Here is a 20,479-nt window from a genome sequence, read left to right as displayed (position 1 = left end):
ATGAAAATTTTAAAAGTTTGAGGTAATGCTTTAAGGTCAACACAATGTAGTTTGGCAGAAACTGGGGATAGAGAGATCTTTTCAGGATGGCAGCCAGTGACTAGTGGAGTTCTGCAGGGGTCAGTGCTGGGTTCCACAACTATGCATGTTATACATTAATGATCCGGAAGAATGAACTAAGCACATTGTTGCTAAATTTGCAAATGACACAAAGATAGGTGGACAGGCAGGTAGCATTGAGGAAGCAGAGAGGCTGCATAAAAACATGGACAGATTAGGACATGGGTGAAGAAGCAGATGAAATACAATCTGGGAAAGTGTGAGGTTATGCACAGATTAGTTAAAGCATAGTCTATTTACTAACTGGGGAAAGGCTTTGGAAATCAGAAGTACAAAGGGCTTTGACGGTCTGGTTGAGGGATAAATATTGGTCAGGACACTACATGAAATCACTCTTGTGGTGAGGTATCAACAATGCAGACTGTGGTGGAGTTATGAATGGCAGACAGCAACTTCAGGATTTCTCCATTAATCTGTGCTTGTGCTAAAGTTCTAATTAGATTTGCAGGGGAATTGACAGTGAATTCTTGCCCTTCTATGAATAATGCCATGGTGTTCTTTTGTGTCCTCTTGTGCTTAGTTTAATGTTTCATGTTTAAAAAGAACCAGACAATAAAACATTATGACAGACATACAGTGAAATGTCAACTGAGATTATTTGTCTGTATCCATGACCTTTTGATTCATAGATCAGAGTGGTACCATGAGAAAAGATTAATATGCATTTAATTATTTCAACCTACTAGTCTTTGAAACACTTACATTTGGAAAACATGATGGGCTAGAATTTGCTGAAGATTTTGAATACAAACTGTTAGTAAATTGTTCACTGTCAATTCCCCTCCAAATCTAATTGGAACTTCAGGATTTAGTGCAAGCACAGATTAACGGAGAAATCCTGAAATTGTTATTAGTTGTTCATGAATCCACCACAGTCTGTGTTGTTGGTACCTCACCACATTAAGAGCCAGTGTCACTGAAATTAGTTGATGTGGTGACAAGGTTTCATTTTATCTTTTAACTTTTTAATTTTTTAGTGAAGAAGAGATTTTAATGGTGACCTCAGCAATAATGACTGTTGAACCATGGAGCTGACTGTGAAATATTTTAATAAATGTAATTAACCTTAATAGTGATATATAACAGACTCTACAATATAAAATAATAATTTAAAAGCAATTATTCAATAGTTTCACAATATTTCAGCTTCCATCTTCACTCTAGGTGTAATTACCAATACTTATTTTGCTATTTTTTTAATAAAGTGGTTTCACTTTAGTGCTCATCATTTCCCTGTTGGCTTTTTGAAGGAATTCTTTAATGTGAATGGCTGCCTTAAAAACCTTTGGTGACATCACTGCAGCTTCTTGCTGGGAATCATAGATACAGAAAATAGGAGCAGGAAATCGCCACACAGCCTTTTGAGCATGCTGCACCATTCAATATGATTAAGGCTAATCATCCAACTAAATACCCTATTCTCTTTCCAGACCGTTTGATCTCTTTAGCCCTCAAAACAATATCTAACTCCTTGAAAATGTTCAACAATTTGCCCTCAACTGATATCTGTAACAGAAACTTCCACAGGCTCACCAGTTTCTGGGTGAAGAAATTTCCCCTCATCTCAGTAAATGGTCTACTCACCTATTTAAACTGTGACTCCTGGTTCTGGACTCCCCAACCATTGGGAACATATTACCTCCATTTACCCTGCCTAGCCCTGTAGAATTTTACAGTTTTCTATGAGATCCCTTCTCATTCTTCCAAACTCCAGTGATTATAGTCCTAACCAATCCAGTCTGCCTTCATATGTCAGTCCTGTTATGCCAGGAACCAGTCTGATAAATTGTTGTACTCCCTCCAAAGCCAGAATATTCTTCCTCAGGTAAGGAGACTGAAACTCCAGATACAGTCTCACCAAGGCCCTGTACAATTGTAGCAAACTATCCCTGCTCAAATATGCAAGCGTTTTTGTTATGAAGACCAACATGCCATTTGCCTTCTTCAGTACCTGCTGAACATACATACTTACTTTCACTGATGGGTGTACAAGGACAGCCAGATCTCATTGCACCTTCCCCTTTCCCAATGCATCAGACAGTAATATCCTTCCTGTTTTGCTACCAAAGTGGATAATCTCATACTAATCTACATAATACTTCATCTACAATACATTTTCCCACTCAACTTCTTCAAATCACGCTGAAGCACCTTTGAATCCTCACTACAGTTTAATGCAGGGGAAGAGTTTCCTGCCATAGGGTTTGTTAGATCTCTGAGCAAGGCTATTTTAAGGAGGCAGTTTAAGTCATCTGGATTTTTTGTCATCTTTTAGATTAACCAGAATTACCTAACTACCCTGAACAATAAAATATTTCTACATATATTGTATTCCTATTAATTACTAGGCTATTGTAAATATCCAACAGAGATAGTGACTACACTTCCACAGAACTTCACAATAGGAAGGAGATGCATGTTTTATTAATCCAACTTACAATTTTTCATTGTTTTTGCTCGGCATATAACAGATCCATCAGAACGTTCCATGAATTGTGCAATTTTCTTCCAGTGATTTCCATACTGCATTTGCAAACGTTGCAATTTGTTCAGTTCTTCTTTGGAGTACCTAATAACAACACATCTATAGTTAATCTCAGAAGACCAAGTACAAAAATAAGAACAAATAAAATTAAGTAGTGCCAGGAACTATAGTGTCAGCTATGACTATAACTATAACCCAGCAAGATTGTAATCTGATGTTATATAAATCCTGGCCGGAACCAGCATATATTTAGGGAATGCTGCAAAAAGTGCTTTTCCTATGGGAAGGATTTAAAACAAAAAATACTCTCAGATCAAGGAACAGTCTGCACTAATAAACCAATGCAATTATATCAGTTTCATCTACATTTAAAAAGAAAGGCTTGAATTTTGACATCTACCAACAGAAGGGGCAATGAGATCTCATGAGTCAAAGAGATAAGTCAAAAGAAAAATCAAAAAGTAGAGAAATGGTGAGGTTTAGGGATAAATTGCAGTGTCTAGGGCCATGGCAGCAGAATGCCACCTATGGTGGAGGGATTGAAATCAGGAATGTTCAAAAGACCAGAATTGGAGAAGTGTGGATATCTAGGAAGGTTGTGGAGCAGTTCAGTGCAGCTTGCTGGTCAGTGGTAATGTATCACTAATTATGAATTATATCTGCTAGAAAATGCAGAAGCATAACCTGGAGCATCCTTCAACTCATATTCCCTGTGAAAAAGCATCTGATCTTGACACAAAATTTTCCAGAAGGAACTCGCTTTTTTGTAGCACAATTTGAGGTGCGGCAGTGGCTCAGCTGATGAATGCAACACATAATTGAGGTAAACAAACAAGGGTTTATTTCCAGTTTGTGCCACATTGTTAGTCTCGAATTTGGAGGGCATTAGGTGCACCGTCAGTGGTATTACCACACTGAGCTAGTGGGAAACAGGATGGTAAAGGGTGAAACTGATGGAATGGTATAGAATTTTCAACATTAAAATGGGTTATTAGGTTCAACCAGTTCATGCCTTTTTAAAACTCTATGTGAGCCACTTCTGTCACTATATCATCTAACTGTGTCAGCATATCCTTCCAATTTTCCTGCATTTTCTCCTATTTGATAATACTTGGTTACTTCTGGTGCAAAGTGAAGAAAACATGAAACTTCTCAACAAGAAGCTGTTGAAAACACTCCACCTATAAGCTCACACAACAAGAATGACAACTAAAAGTAAGGGAAAGGCAGAAAACTGACCAAAAAACACCTCAGATTTTTAAATTTCAGAGGAAGCATAAACAATCTCAGAGAGAGCAGAACTTAATTGAATGGAAACACACCAGTAATGTGACACTTAATTAAGAGGGCATTACATTCGCATCAATGACCAGCCACATAAAAAGCAAAGCACCAAATGCTAAAAAGTTACTGCCACCCCAACAAAATAATTTCAAATACAACTGGGCCAGAGTTGAATTTTATAATTTTGATTTATTTGATTTATTATTACAGAAGCTGAACACTGGCAAAGAAAACCTAACATGCAAATAATTAAATTGCTACACAAAGTAAATAACTGATGTGAGTTATTCCAGGTTAGCCCACCTGCCTTTACATCGATGAGGGTGATACATTCTCTTAGCTCGCTGATAAACACACTTCCATGGTCTTGGAATATTTTCAGCTATAAAAAGGAAATTTTCAAATATATAAAATTAATTTTGAATGCAAGTAAGGGAAGTGAAATTGAGTAAGATATTACTGGCAGCAACAAGAAGATTTGTAAATAACTATTGCTCAACAGGCATAAAAGGAGTGCAATCAGTATAAATACCTGGACGAGATGGTTGTCAGATGCTGCAAACCTAAAAAATGAGACATATCCACTGCTAATATATACAATAATATAGGCATAAAAATGAAATTAGAACTATAGAAATACCTAGTTTGCAACAGAATAAGTTATTCTGTTTCAGCCGTCTAATTCTTAACATCTCCTCAACAGATTCAGGAACATGTAACAGGTCCCATTCATTTTGAATTCCAGTTAGCTCCATTAATTCTTTCAGGTTTTTCTGCAATTGTTGATTCTCTTGCTCAGTAAACTTGCCTTGGCGGATGGAAATTCCTACATAGAGGACAAATTATACAATAATTCCAGTTTATGAAAAGTCTTTTAAAAACAAGTACAAGTTATATTTAGCACTAAATTCACTTCTTAGCTTTGTATTGTTATGGAGATGTGGGTGTACTGTATCTTTAAGAGAGTCAAAAGCTTGCAGCACTACCTGACAGCACCAAGTGTTCTGAATAAGGAACAATATAACATATTCAGTGTAGCTGGTTTCCTGGAGGCAAAAACAAGTTTGAATTAAGCCAATCAGTTTAAATTATACCCAACAAAAAACAAATTCCAATCAATTTTGAATTTAGTATATTAACAATATTAAAAGCCAATGACACAATCCAATGCTTTGGATGTATAAAACATGAAAAAAAATGAACAGTTGGGATAGAACTACCAAAAGACCAACAGATGTAGGCTGCTAGTCAGAACTCTCTAAGAGGTACCTGTCTAGGGAAGGAGTTTGCACAGAGAAAAGACATCAACACCGACCTGGAGAACAAACCTACAGAGGAAGACATAACGAGAATATTCTACCGTTGGCTGGTTTTCAAATTTGAATTTTTCAGTAAATCTTAATTGGGGGTTTTATTGGACTAGTATTACAGAAGGGAAATTAAAAGACAAGGTTAGAGGAAGGAATTATAAATAGTTGTCAGTTAATTATCCTCTGTTATACTTCGAGAAATAAAGTTGTTAATGTTTAAGTTGTTCTTGGCCTCTTGAATTTTCACAGATTACTGCATGGAATAAGTCTCTTCTGTGCTGCTGGTTTAAATTAAGCAGGAGGGTTTACCCCGTGTCATAATAGTATAAATGGGAGAAGGTTCAGTAGGAAAGTAATGAAAACCTGCTATGACATAGCACTTTTCACGACCCCCAAGTATTTTACCACCAATTAAGTAATTTATTTTTGAAAGGTTGGTCACTATAATGCAGACAATAAACTGCCACAAAAAGCTAAGGTGATAATAGAGGATGTTTTTAGGGAAGCTTTGCAAGGGATGAATATTGACTAGGAAATCTGTATTTCTTAGCATGGGATTTGTTATGTGAACCTAAGTGAGCAGAAAGAGTCTCAATTTAACTTATGAAAGCAGGCATGTCTGACAATGCAACACTCCCTCAGTACTGGATTTTGCAGTCAAGTCTCTAAAGTTGAAGGATGCTACCAATAAGCCATGAGCATAAATACCTGACCACCTAATTTGAACTGTCACAGCAGAGTATTCTTGATCGACTTTAATAGATAAATAGAATATTACCTCAGTGCAGGATGGTAGCATAGTGAAGAAATTAATGGAGTCTAATTTAAAGCAGGTTGGGAATAATCACAAGTCTGTTTATTTAAGCTGGTACATCTCACCATAGCGTTGAACATTCCAAGTTTGTGATCAACTGTGGGCTAGGAAATCTAGAGACACTTCATTACAGTGCATAACGATGGAATACAGTATGGTCAAATGCATTTTATCCACTTGTTTCGGAAGGAAGGATGTCTCAAAGTAATACATAATGTTCCTTCTAATTCAGAGGTAATAATTGATGGGCAATTATAGATTATTTACCAAATATCTTTAGTAATATACAAAGAAATCCTACAAATGGTAAAAATTATTTCTGCAGTCACAATCCTCAAGGTGTAATTCTTTAAAATAACTCATCCCCTTCAAACTCCACTTTTCACAACTTTCTAAATGATGGCACTAGATATGCTGGTGAGCAAAACATTAACAATTAAACAATACCAAGCGAACAATTGAGATATTTAAAAATGTCATTAAAAATACAAATATTGTTTGTTATCATTTAAAGCAGAATGGAATTTGACTCATCCATCCTCCTATTTGACAACATGTTTCTATATGGTGCGGTATAAACAGCTCACCCAGGATCTCCAAGGCAGCTGCTCTGTGCACACCAAACACACTGTTAACGTTGTTCCACCTTCACAAAGAGAGGTACAAACTTACGCACTCATACAGTGGTTTCTAAAAATATCCAGGGAACTACACATAGTCCACCCATCCTTACAGTTAAATAGTGGAAAACTGCTGTTTAAGCACAGCATTCCAATCAGGCAGGCCATAAACAGCCGAGAAAGGTGGAATTCATATTGCAAGATTCATTAACATTGATTATTGCTTTATGAACACTAAGCTCCTGAACACAAAGTATTATTGAGAACAAATAAATATCTTGAGTACAAACATTGATTGGCACATTCCATTGGTCTCTCAGCCTCTGCCATAAATGTAATACTGAATCTTCAATTCCTTCATAACAATGACAGCTTCCACTTTTTAAATCTGACAAAATTTCCATTTAAGGCACTCATTCCCATCGGAGGACTCTTTTCCCAACTCCAACTCCCCCTGCCCCCCTCTCCTATCCATTTCACCACTGTTCCTCACATTCAAATCGCAGGATTCTTTAGATTTTTCACAAACTGTTGGATTGTTCTCTTGGAATTTCCAAATTTTATCAGACCCCAAAACCTCCTTCTTTAATGTCACCTTATTCCAGAATCCCCTTCTCCAAATAATCCCATCCAACTGTCTCTAAAGAGTTAGAAACACAATTGAAGAACACTGCTTATACCTATCCTAGTGTGTTTCTGAGGAGAATAATTAATTTCCCTTGGAATGATGCTTGCCATAACACCCATTCTTATAAAAAGTCTCCAGCAGGCAATGACAACACCAGAGGAAATCTGCCCTATGAAGATGTTGAATAACTTTGATTGCGAACTCTTTAAGCATTTGTTTCAGAACATCAATACCTCCCCATATAATGTTAAATAATCTCAGTTTCCACAATATATTGAACCAGAACTTTATAACTGAAAGACTAAGATTATCCAACAAATTGTTCAGCAATAAATCTCGGTGTTGCTAAGTGAATAAAGCAATAGTTCTGTGATTAGTCTTACCTTCAGCTTTAAACTTTTGAAACCTTGGAAGGTCATATTTATATATGCTATACAGCGTATCATTTGTCAGCTTTTCCACATTAGGGATATACTCCTTGAGCAGCTCAGTCAATTTTGATTTGTCCATCTGACTACATTTAGTTTTATCTTGACAAACAGGCACTTCCTCCCACTTAAAGTTCTCAACAGTTGTGATGTTAGCACTATTATTACGTTCTGTCATACGCTGCTGTGGCTGTTTATTTTTCTGTCTTCTTAAAGTTGCAGGAGACTGTGTAGGTCCATCCTGCGTCAATTTTTTGGGTCTGCCAGAATTCTTACATCCGAGTGGACGGCCTCTCTTTTGTATGTAGTTCTTGGAGGTTTTAACAGTTTCCTCACAAGTGGTGCTAGAATCATGCACTATTTGCTCAATCTGCTCTCCAGTGATTGCTGCAATGCCACTAATATTCACAGCCTTGGAAGGTACTTTTGCTTCTTTCTCTACATTTTCACTTTCATTGCAACTTAATTTAGGTTTCTGGAAAGATTTGTTATTTATTCCCAGTAAGTCTGCACTACAATTTTCAAATGACAAAATGTTGCTTATTTTACGTTGCTTGATACGCTTTTGAGGAATTTCAGATCCACTGGGGGGAACATCTTGGTTTATGTTCTCAAACTGCATTTTCTTTTTTCTCCTTTTGCATTTTTGGGTTGATGTTTCTGTATCAACACCCACATATGCTGATATTGCACTTTCTAGATGTGCCTCTGCACAAGTCTCCAAATCGTCACTACCTTCTGCTGATTTACAATAGTTTTTCCCAACTCTCTCTTCTGTTGGATGGGAATGACACTTGCTTTTAGTCAGTAACTCAGGATTCCGTATTGTGTGCGGGGTCTCTTTTGTTGTAATCTCTATAGCAGTTTTTACTGCCGTGACATGGTCTCTTTCATTATTACCATTTTCCACTAATCCGGCATTTTGCAGTATTTGTTTAGTCTTTACCGCAGAGACTGAAACACCAGTCTCATCTGAGTAGGAATGATGTCTTAGTTTATTCATTTGGTTTCCTTGATTACCCATCAACTCAGAATGTTGACCCTCTTTCTTCATCTCTGTAGAGCTCACGTGCGTTGTAGCCTCCGTTATCAGTGACCCACAAAGATGAATTTTTTTTCTTTTCTCACCATCACCTCCTAACTGAAGATTTTGCATATCTGAACTGTCGCATTCTTCACTGAATATTGAACTGTTTCTGTCTTTTTTCCTTTTCTTCAGTTTGTTTTTATTACTCTGTGGAAGCTGGAAAGTTTGTAAGTCTTGATCATCAACCAAAACTGTCTCTGAATCACCACATGGTTCTAATGCTACGGCATATTTTTTCTTCTTCCCCTGTAGTTTATTTTCACCAAGATCAGATTTGCAGGGGTTTTGCATATCTGAGTCATCATCTTTATTTCCCAATTTAGAACTGTGCCCCTTATTTTTCTGATGCTTCCATTCCTTTCCGCAATTATCTACAAGCAGGAGATTGTTTATGTCTCGATCACTGTCCACTGTGTGTGTCTCTGAACTATCACATCCCCCCAATGACGCAGAAGCATCTTTCTTTTTCTTCCGTTTCTTTCCGCTATTACCTATGGACATGAAATGGTTTAAGTTCTGTTCAGTGTCTGCTGGAACAGTCTCAAGATTATCATAGCCCAATAACAAAGCAGAACAATCTTTTTTCTTCTTATGTTTCTGTTCACTATTATCTACAAACAGGAGATTGTTTAAGCCTTGTTCACTGTCCACTGCATGCATCTCTGAACTGTCACTGCCCCCTAATGATGCAGAACGGTCTCTCTTTTCCTTCCGTTTTTTTCCGCTATTACTTATAGATGTGAAATGGTTTAAGTCTTGTTCAATCTCTGCTGTAACAGTCTCTACATTATCATATCCTGATGATAAATCAGAAAAATGCTTTATCTGATGTTTCTTTTCACTTTTACCTCCAAACAGAAGATTGTTTATGTCTCGATCACTGTCCACTGTAGGTATCTCTGAACTGTCATAGCCCATTAATGATGCAGAACAGTCTTTCTTTTTCTTCCATTTTTTTCCGCTATTACCTACAGATGTGAAATGGTTTAAGTCTTGTTCAATCTCTGCTGGAACAGTCTTGAGATGCTCATACCCCAATAACAAAGCAGAACAATCCTTTTTCTTCTTATGTTTCTTTTCACTGTTATCTACAAACAGGAGATTTTTTATGTCTTGTTCACTGTCCACTGTATGTATCTCTGAACTATCACAGCCCTCTAATGATGCAGAATGGTTTTTCTTTCTTTTCTGTTTCTTTTTGCTATTACCTACGGACAGAAAATCGCTTACGTCGTGTTTTGTGTCTACTGTAACAGTCTCCAAATTATCATACTCCGACAACAAAGCAGAATATCCTTTCTTTTTCTTACGTTTCTTTTCACTATTACCTACATACAATTGAGTGTTTAAATTTTGTTCAGTGTCCATTGTAACAGTCTTGGAAGATTTTTTCAACCTTTTTCTTCTGCTTCTTTATACCTGGCTCTGCTAAACTGGGATAAGCACCTCTTGGTCAGTTTCTATGGTAGCAGTCTCTGGAAGACAGCTTTCAATGACATCAGAGAATGTTTCTTTCTTTGTGTTTTCGCTGTGCTTCCGCTTTTTGTTATGTAGTAAATATCACATCATGCTGCTGCCTCTTTGATTGTTCTCTTCTTATTGCTAAAAACGGGGAAAAAAAAATTGTCTGAACCAAACAAGAATTTGCATGATACAAAAGTTCAATTACTTTTTTCCTCCCTAGAAAGGCAGATGATGTATGGGAACACCACAATCTACAAGTTCCTTTTCAAGCCACACACCCCCTGACTTAGATCAATTTCACTGTTCCTTCACTATGGCGCATTGAGTCAAAATCCTGGAACTCCCTTCCTAACAGCACAGTGGGTGTAACTATGAACTTCAGCATTTCAGGAAGGCAGCTCACTATCACCTACCTACTCCAGGGTAATTAGGGATGGCCTCGCCAGCAATGCCCAAGCTCCAATGAGTAAATTAATATAAAAAATCCAGAGTTCACAACACAGGAAGTAGAAGTCTTAATTGTTGAAAACAGTACTTATTGCGCATCTGTAATGTCCCTGAAAAGGTGTTAGTGGAAGGTATTAGTCATGTATCTTCTAAGGTTTGATAAGCAATTTGTAAAGCCTTTTGAGAGCACAATTAAGAATCAACTATGTTAATGTGGAGGTAAGTTCACATCAAGACCAAACCACATAAGGAGAGCAATTTTCCTCTCCTAAAAAGTAGAAAAATAAAGCTTGTCCTCCACTAATATGAAACCAACTTCTGCCTGTACTATTCCATTGTGCCTCCTAATTATTGTCTATCTTTGTTATTTGTCTCACCAACTTTGACTCTAACATCACACAGTGAATCAACTCCATTGCGTTGCAGTCTCTTGTCTTTGTTATATTTATCACAATAAATGCATAACATTTTTGATGGTTTCATCTCCCCTGCCTCCAAAATGGAGAGAAAAAAAAGCTTCTTGGTCCTTTTTTTGTTCTGCTTTAAATGACCTTCATGAAAGATATACAGAAGTACAGGTTCAGTTTCAACACAGGAACTGATGGATCCTAGCTCTACATCCCTATCTTTTCCATTACAAAACATTTTAAAATATTCAACTGGACACTTGCTTGACATTAAGGGCAGAACTTCTGCAGCTTTAATTATAGGATCAAACAATGTAGGAAGCATTTTAGTCCACTGCATCTGTGACAGCTCTTTCAAAGAACTATTCAGTAAGTCCCATTTACTATTTCCACTCTAACATAATTTTCATTTTACAGTTTATTCAATTCTTTTTTAAACACTATTATGTTTATTTCACTTTTTTGGGGTGGTGCATTTCAGATCATAACTTTTAAACAAAAAAAAAACAATTTTGGCTACCTATGCTAAATCTTCCCCCTCTAGTTAGTGACCCTCTTGCCAGTAGAATCAGCTAGTTTTCTCAACATCTACTCCACCAAAAGCCCTTATGATTTTTAACACTGGTATCAACTCTCCCAATCACCTTCTCTGCTCTAATGAGACGATTGCAGCTTCCTACATCTCTCCATGAAACTGAACTGATTGTACAGTTAAATCTTCTCTGTACACTTTCAAAATAATTCTTTTCTAAAGCCTGCCCAATTCTAGACAACACAGCTCTCCAGTTGAGGCTTAACTTGTGACTTATTAAGATTTACCAAAATTCCCTTTTTTTTGTATAATGGTGGCAAAATTCTGAACATGTGCAATGATCACCTTAGTTCTCAACTCAGGTCAAAAGACACAATCTTCAGCACACTGTATTGCCAAGGTCCCTTCCCCATTATTTGTTCAAAGTTTTAAAATCTGCTCACCATTTTATCTTTAAATTTAATTTCTCAAATTATTCTGTACTTTTAAGAACATAGAACAGTCCAACACAGTATAGGCCCTTCATCCCTCAAAGTTGTGCCAACCTTTTATCCTACTCTAAAATCAAACTGACCTACACACCCTTCATGTTATTATCATCCACGTGCCTATCCAAGAGTCACTTGAATGTCCCTAATGCATCTGACTCTACTACCACTGATGGTAGTGCATTCTGCGCACCCACCACTTTCTGTGCAAAGAACCTACCTCTGACATCTCCCCAAACCTTCCATCAATCACCTTAAAATTATGCTCCCTTGGGATAGCCATATCCACCCTGGGAAAAAGTCTCTGGCTATCCACTCTATCTATGCATCCCATCATCTTTTACACCTCTATCAAGTTTACTGCTCATCCTTCTTCGCTCCAATTAGAAAAGCCCTAGCTCCCTGAACCTTTCTTCATAAAGATATGCCCTTCAGTCCAGGCAGCATCCTCTGCACCCTCTCTAAAACTTCCATATAAGCTTCGTATAATGAGGTCACGAGAACTGAACATAATTTTCCAAGTATGGTCTAACCAGGGCTTTATAGAGCTGCAGCATAACATCGTGGCATTTAAACTCAATCCCCTTGCTAATGAAAGCCAACACACCATATGTCTTCTTAACAACTCTATCAACTTGGGTGGCAACTTTGAGGGATCTATGGATGTGGACCCTAAGGTCTCTCTGTTCCTCCACACTGCTAAGAATCCTGCCTTTAACCCTGTATTCTTCATTCAAATTCAATCTTTCAAAATTAATCACTCCATACTTTTCCAGGTTGAACTCTATCTGCTACTTCTCAGTCCAGCTCTGCATCCTGTCAATGTCCCAATAGACAATAGACAATAGATGCAGGAGTAGGCCATTCTGCCCTTCGAGCCTGCACCGCCATTCAATATGATCATGGCTGATCAGTCCTAATCAGTATCCTGTTCCAGCCTTATCTCCATACCCCTTGACTCCACTATCTTTAAGAGCTCTATCCAATTCTTTCTTAAATGAATCCAGAGACTGGGCCTCCACTGTCCTCTGGGGCAGAGCATTCCACACAGCCACCACTCTCTGGGTGAAGTAGTTTCTCCTCATCTCTGTCCTAAATGATCTACCCCGTATTTTTAAGTTGTGTCCTCTGGTTCGGCATTCCCCCATCAACGGAAATATGTTCCCTCCTGCCAGAGTGTCCAGTCCTTTCATAATCCTATACGTTTCAATCAGATCCCCTCTCAGTCTTCTAAACTCAAGGGTATACAAGCCCAGTCGCTTCAGTCTTTCCGTGTAAGGCAATCCTGCCATTCCAGGAATTGACCTCGTGAACCTACGCTGCACTCCCTCAATAGCCAGAATGTCTTTCCTCAAATTTGGAGACCAGAACTGTACACAGTACTCCAGGTGTGGTCTCACCAGGGCCCTGTACAGCTGCAGAAGCACCTCTTTGCTTCTATACTCAATCCCTCTTGTTATGAAGGCCAGCATGCTATTAGCCTTCTTCACGACCTGCTGTACCTGCATGCTTGCCTTCATTGACTGGTGGACAAGAACACCCAGATCTCTCTGAACAGCCCCTTTACCTAATTTGATACCATTGAGGTAGTAATCTGCCTTCCTGTTCTTGCCACCAAAGTGGATAACCAGACATTTATCCACATTAAACTGCATCTGCCATGCATCTGCCCACTCACCTAACTTGTCCAGGTCACCCTGTAATCCCCTAACATCCTCATCACATTTCACCCTACCACCTAGCTTTGTGTCATCAGCAAATTTGCTGTATACCCTTGAGTCCTGTTGCATCCTAGAACAGCCCTCCACACTAGGGACCCTTCCACTTCCTCTTCCAAGTCATTTATAAAAGTCACAAAGTGAGGTCCCAGAACAGTTCCCTGTGGAACACAACTGGTCACCAAGTCCCAAGCTGAATACTTTCCATCTACTACCACTTTCTGTCTTCAATGGGACAGCCAATTCTGTATCCATAGCCAAGCTTCCCTGTGTCCCAAGCCTCCTTACTTTCTGAATAAGCCTAACATGGGTAACCTTATCAAACACCTTGCTAAAATCCATATACACCACATCCACTGCCTTACCTTGCTAAAATCCATATACACCACATCCTCAAAGAACTCAATAAGGTTTGTGATGCATACCCAGTCTGTCACAAAACTATGTCGACTATCTCTAGTCAAACAATACTTTTGCAAATCATAAATCCTGTCTCTCAGAATCCTCTCCAATATTTGCCCACCACCAATGTAAGGATGACTGGTCTGTAATTCTTAGGGTTAGCCCTAATCCTTTTCTTGAACAAGGCAAGAACATTTGCCACTCTCCAATCATCTGGTACTACTCCAGTGGACAGTGAGGACACAAAGATCATTGCTAAAAGTGCAGCAATCTCTTCCCTTGCTTCCCATAGTAACCTTGGGTATATCCCATCTGGCCCAGGGAACTTATCTATCCTTATGTTTTTCAAAATCTCCAGTACTTCCTTGTTTTTAACATCAGCCTGTTTGAGCATATCAGCCTGTTTCACACTGTCCACACAAACAACAAGGTCCCTCTCAGTAGTGAATACTGAAGCAAAGTATTATTAAGGACCTCTCCTACCTCCTTCGACTCCAGGCATAGGTTCCCTCCATTATTCCTAACCGGCCTTACCCCTACTCTTGCCATCTTCTTGTTCCTCACATAAGCGTAAATGCCTTGGGGTTTTCCTTAATACTATCCTCCAAGGCTTTTTCATGCCCCCTTCTAGCTCTATGTTGGGTTTAGGGTGAGAGGAGAAACATTTAAAAAGGGACTTAAGGGACAACTTTTTCACACAAAGGGTGGTGCGTGTATGAAATGAGCTGCCAGAGGAAGTGATGGAAGCCAGTACAATTACAACATTTAAAAGGCATCTGGATGGGTTTATGAATAGGAAAGATTTAGAGGGATATAGGTCAAGTGCTGGTAAATGGGAATAGATTAGGTTAGGATATCTGGTTGGCATGGATGAATAGGACCGAAGGGTCTGTATCCATGCTGTACATCTCTATGACTCTAAGTCCACTCTTCAGATCCTTCCTGGCTACCTTGTAACCTTCTAGAGACCTGTATTCCTTGCTTCATCAATCTTAAGTAAGCTTCGTTCTTCCTCTTGACTAGATGTTCCACATCTCGTCATCCAAGATTCTTTCACCCTACCACCCCTTCCTTGTCTCAGTGTGACAAAGGTATCAAGCACTCGCAGAAATAGCTCCCTAAACAACCTCCACATTCCTGTTATGCATTTTCCTGACAACAGCTGTTCCCAATTTATGCTCCACAGTTCCTGCCTAATAACATTGTAATTCCCTGTCCTCCAATTAAATACTTTTCCATACTGTCTGTTCCTATCCTTCTCCATGACTATAGGAAACGTCAGAGAATTGTGATCACTATCATCGAAAATGCTCTCCCGAGAGATCTGTCACCTGGTCTGGTTCATTACCAAGCGCCAAATCCAATACGGCCTCCTCGCTAGTTGACCTATCTACATACTGAGTCAGGAATCCTTCCTGGACACACCTGACAAAATCTGCTCCATCTAAACTATTTGCACTAAGGAGGTTCCAATCAATATTCGAGAAGTTGAAGTCACCCATGACAACAACCCTGACAGCAACAATTTTGACAATCTGAAATGCATTCGTACTGTATGTTGGACATACAAGGTATGTAAGTATTCTGTATGAATAAGGGCTGAGATGAAATTTTACAATCTAAACATTACATCTGCTTATCTTGAGCAAATAATCCTCCAAAATGTGAAGTCTAGATCTTGAATTATTTATGTCACCACAGGACATCAATTAAGAACAGCAAATTTATTCTATACGTCACACAATCTTCATTTGGGCATCAATACGATGACAATGCCAGGATACATTGTTTAAAACTAAGTAGGTTCGCATAATTGCTAAATGCTGCAAGTTCTCTTTCATACAGCCATAGCATTCACTGCTCCGTCAGACAAATCAGTTTAAAGAAACATAAACTGCCTATTTTGTAACATTAGAGGTTTTCCTCATTTGTTCATGTCTTTCAATGATAAAAATCAATGATTCATCAAACTTCAGCATTTTTCTATCTTATCCTTAAAAACTATTCCCATCATCCTTCCAATCCGCAGGATTCATCTTTCATCTTCTCTGGAGCTTCGCTGCTATCGGTGCCTATTTTCAAACTTTCCTGATGACTTTGTGGTTAATTCCTGGTATATCAATATCACTAACATTCATTGCTATTTCTTAACTGCTCAAGAAGATGGTAAGCTGCCTCCCTAAATCATAGCAGTCTATGTGGTACAGATGCGCAGTGATCTTATGAAGAGAGTTCCAGACTTTTAACCAAGTTTTAAATGGAAATGCGGTTCCAAGTCAGGAGTCTGGCTTGGAGAGGAAACTGCAGGTGCATATCCTTCCAGACCGGTGTAAGGAGGACAGATTGCACCTGAATTGGAAGGGGATTAATATACTGTCAGGAAGATTTACTAGAGCTGTTTGGGATGAGTTAAACAAGTAAGGTGAGGGGTGGGATCCAGAGAGATAGTGAGGAAAGAGATCAGTCTGAAACTGGTACAGTTGGGAAAGGGAACAAGTTAAACAGTCAAGGAAGGCAGGAACAAAGCAGAGAACAAGGTAAATTAAACTGCATTTATTTCAATGCAAGAGGCCTAACAGGGAATGCAGATGAACTCAGGGCATGGTTAGGAACATGGGACTGGGATATCATAACATTTACAGAAATGTGGCTCAGGGATGGACAGGACTGGCAGTTTGATGTTCAAGGATACAAATGCTGTAAATCAGATAGAAAAGGGTTAGAGAGAGGAAAGGAAGTGGCATTTTTGATAAGGGATAACTTTATGGCTGCACTTAGAGAGGATATTCTCGGGAATACATCCAGGTAAGTTATTTGGGTGGAATTGAGAAATAAGAAAGGGATTATCACCTTATTGGGATTGTACTATCGACCCACCCCAATAGTCAGCAGGAAATTGAGAAACAAAGTTGTAAGGAGATCTCAGTTATCTGTAAGGAAAGAAGGGTGTTATGGTAAGGGATTTTAACCTTTCAAACATAGACTGGGACTGTCATAGTGAGAAGGATTTAGATGGAGAGGAATTTGCTAAGTGTGTAAAGAAAATTTTCTGATTCAGTATATGGATGTACCTACAAGAGAAGGTGCTAAACTTGACCTACTCTTGGGAAATAAGGCAGGGCAAATGACTGAGGTGTCAGTGGGGGAACACTCTGGGTACGGTGACCATAATTCTATTAGATTTAAAATAGTGAGGGAAGAGGATAGACCAGATTTAAAAGTTGAAGTTCTAAATTGGAGGAAGGCCAATTTTGATGGTAATAGGCAAAAACTTTCGAAAGGTGACTGGGTGCAGATGTTCGCAGGTAAAGGATTCCCATTTCCAGCCGTCCCTTCAAAAATGAGATGAGAGTCCACAAACAAGATGTTCCTATTAGAGTGAAAGGCAGGGCTGGTAGGTGTAGGGAATGCTGGATAACATAGGGAAATTAGGCTGGCAAAAAGGGTTAAGGAGAATCCAAAGGGATTTCATAAATACAGTAAGAATAACAAGATAACTAGGGAAAGAATACAGCCCATCAAAGATCAGCAAGGCAGTCTATGCATGGAACCCCACAAGATGGGGGAAATATGAGTATTTTGCATCAGTATTTACTGTGGAGAAGGACATGGAAGATACAAAATATGGGGAAATAGATGGTGACATCTTGAAAAATGTCCATATTACTAAGGAGGTGGTGCTGGATGTCAAGTCATAGAGATGTACAACACGGAAACAGACCCTTCGGTCCAACTCGTCCATGCTGACCAGATATCCCAACCCAATCTTGACCCACCTATCAGCACCTGGCCCATATTCCTCCAAACACTTCCTATTCATATACCCATCCAGATGCCTTTTAAATGTTGCTATTGTACTAACCTCCACCACTTCCTCTGGCAGCTCATTCCATACCACCCTCTGCGTGAAAAAGTTGCCCCGTAGATCTCTTTTATATCTTTCCCCTCTCGCCCTAAACCTATGCCCTCTAGTTCTGGAATCCCCACCTCAGGGAAAAGACTTTGTCTATTTATCTATCCATGCCCCTGTTGATTTTATAAACCTCTATAAGGTCACCCCTCAGCCTCTGACACTCCACAGAAAACAGCGCCAGCCTATTCAACCTCACCCTGTAGCTCAAATCCTCCAACCCTGGTAACATCCTTGTAAATCTTTTCTGAACCCTTTCAAGTTCACAACATCTTTCCGATAGGCAGGAGACCAGAATTGCACGCAATATTCAAGAAGCACCCTAACCAATAGTACAGCCGCAACATGACCTCCCAATTCCTGTACTCAATACAGTGACCAATAAAGGAAAGCATACCAAATGCCTTCTTCATTATCCTATCTAACTACCAGCTTTTCCTTTCACCCTAACAGAAATATACTGTCTCTAGACTCTTGTTGTCTAATTTCTGAAAGCTTCCCATTTTTCAGCCATCCCTTTACCTGCGAACATCTGTCCCCAGTCAGCTTTTGAAAGCTCTTACCTAATATAAGGTCAAAATTGGCCTTTCTCCAATTTAGAAATTCAATTTTTAAATCTAGTCTATCTTTTTCCATCACTATTTTAAAACTAATAGAATTATGGTCTTGAAACACATAAGGGTGGATAAATCCCCAGGATCTGATCAGGTGTACCCTAGGACTCTGTGGAAAGCCAGGGAAATGATTGCTGGGCCCCTTGCTGAGATACGTGTATCATCGAAAGTGACAGGTGAGATGCCGGAAGACTGGAGGTTGGCTAGCGTGTTGCCACTATTTAAGAAAGATGGTAAGGAAAAGCCCAGGGAACCATAGACCGGTGAGCCTGACATTGCTGGTGGGTAAGTTGTTGGAGGGAATCCTGAGGGACAGGATTTACACGCATTTGGATAGGCAAGGACCGATTTGGGATAGACAACATGGGAAATCATGTCGCACTAACATGATTTGAGTTGTTTTGAAGTAGTAATGAAAAAGATTGATGAAGGCAGAGAGGTGGATGCGATCTATATGGACTTCAGTAAAGCATTTGATAATGTTGCCCATGGTAGTCTGGAAAGTAAGTTTAAATCACATGGAATACAGGGAGAACTAGCTATTTGTATACAGAACTGGCATGAAGTAGAAAACAGACAGTGATGGTTGAGGGTTGTTTCTCAGACTGGAGGTCTGTGACCAGTGGTGTGCCACAGGGATCAGTGCTGAGTCCACTGCGTTTCGTCATTTATTTAAATGAATTGGATGTGAACATGGGAAGTATAATTAGTACGTTTTCAGATGACACTAAAATTGGACGTGTAGTGAAAAGTGAAGGTTACCTCAGAGTACAACGCCATCTTGACCAGATGGGCCAATGGGTCAGGAGTGGAGATGGTATTTAATTTAGATAAATATGAGGTGTTGCATTTTGCAAAGGCAAATCATGACAGGACTTATGCACTTAATGGTAACGTCCTGGGGAGTGTTGTGACAAATAGACCTTGGAGTGTAGATTCATAGTTCCTTGAAAGTGGAGTCTCAGGTAGCTAAACTCGTGAGGAAGGCATTTAGTATGCTTTCCTTTATCGGTCAGAGCATTGAGTACATGAGTTGGGAGGTCATGTTGCATCTGTACAGAACATTGGTTAGGCCACTTTTGGAATATTTTGTGCAATTCTGGTCTTACTCCTACCCCCCAACCAGTACCCTTCCATTGACACTCTCATCTGCCTGGCTGAGCTGGTCCTAACCCTTAACAATTTCTCCTTCCAATCCTCCCACTTCCTCCAAACCAAAGGGTTGCCATGGGCACCCGGATGGTCCCAGCTATGCCTATCTCTTTGTCAGGTACATGGAACAGTCCATCTTCCGCAGCTTCACCGGCACTATCCCCCACCTTTTCCTCCGCTACGTTGATGGCTGTTTTGACGCTACCTCGTGCTCCCACAAGGAGGTTGAACAGTTAATCAACTTCACTAATACCTTTCACCCCGACCTCAAATTCACTTGGACCAACTCTGACACCTCCCCTCCCATTCCTGCACCTCTGTATCTCCATCACCAGTGACCGACGAACCACAGATCTACTAAAAGCCCATCGACTCTCACAGCTACCTGGATTACACCTCCTACCACCCTGCCTCCTGTAAAAATGCCATCCCTTATTCCAAACTCCTCCGCCGCTACTGTTCCCAGAATGACCAATTCCATCACAGAAAATCCCAAACGACCTCCTTTTTCAAAGACCGCAATTTCCCCTCCCACGTGGTTGACAATGTCCTCCAGCGCATCTTCCCCA

General features: G+C 39.4%; 2 protein-coding genes and 1 non-coding gene across 6 annotated transcripts in view; 1 reads left to right on the top strand and 2 right to left on the bottom strand.

Moving 5' to 3' along the window:
• The window catches only part of cfap77 (cilia and flagella associated protein 77), a 237,508-nt gene that overhangs the window by 18,978 nt on the left and 198,051 nt on the right, over positions 1-20,479 (top strand). The window lies entirely within an intron of this gene.
• The window catches only part of LOC140469629 (uncharacterized), a 36,171-nt gene that overhangs the window by 14,164 nt on the left and 1,528 nt on the right, over positions 1-20,479 (bottom strand). For all 4 annotated transcript variants that reach the window (XM_072566317.1, XM_072566315.1, XM_072566318.1 and 1 more), the window contains exons 2-5: positions 7,645-10,378; positions 4,530-4,715; positions 4,193-4,271; positions 2,559-2,689 (exon numbers count right to left, since the gene is read on the bottom strand). In XM_072566317.1, coding sequence (XP_072422418.1) covers positions 2,559-2,689; positions 4,193-4,271; positions 4,530-4,715; positions 7,645-10,144 — 2,896 coding nt within the window. In that variant the 5' untranslated portion in view covers positions 10,145-10,378. The remainder of the gene's footprint in view (positions 1-2,558; positions 2,690-4,192; positions 4,272-4,529; positions 4,716-7,644; positions 10,379-20,479) is intronic.
• Positions 6,508-6,636, bottom strand: LOC140469711 (small nucleolar RNA SNORA11). Its single transcript, XR_011956218.1, has one exon. It is a non-coding gene; the product is annotated as a small nucleolar RNA SNORA11 (small nucleolar RNA).

This window comes from Chiloscyllium punctatum, chromosome 49, assembly GCF_047496795.1.
Source record: "Chiloscyllium punctatum isolate Juve2018m chromosome 49, sChiPun1.3, whole genome shotgun sequence".
Lineage (NCBI taxonomy): Eukaryota > Metazoa > Chordata > Chondrichthyes > Orectolobiformes > Hemiscylliidae > Chiloscyllium > Chiloscyllium punctatum.
The sequence above is the reverse complement of the archived record's forward strand: the minus strand, read 5'-3'. Positions and strand labels throughout refer to the sequence as shown.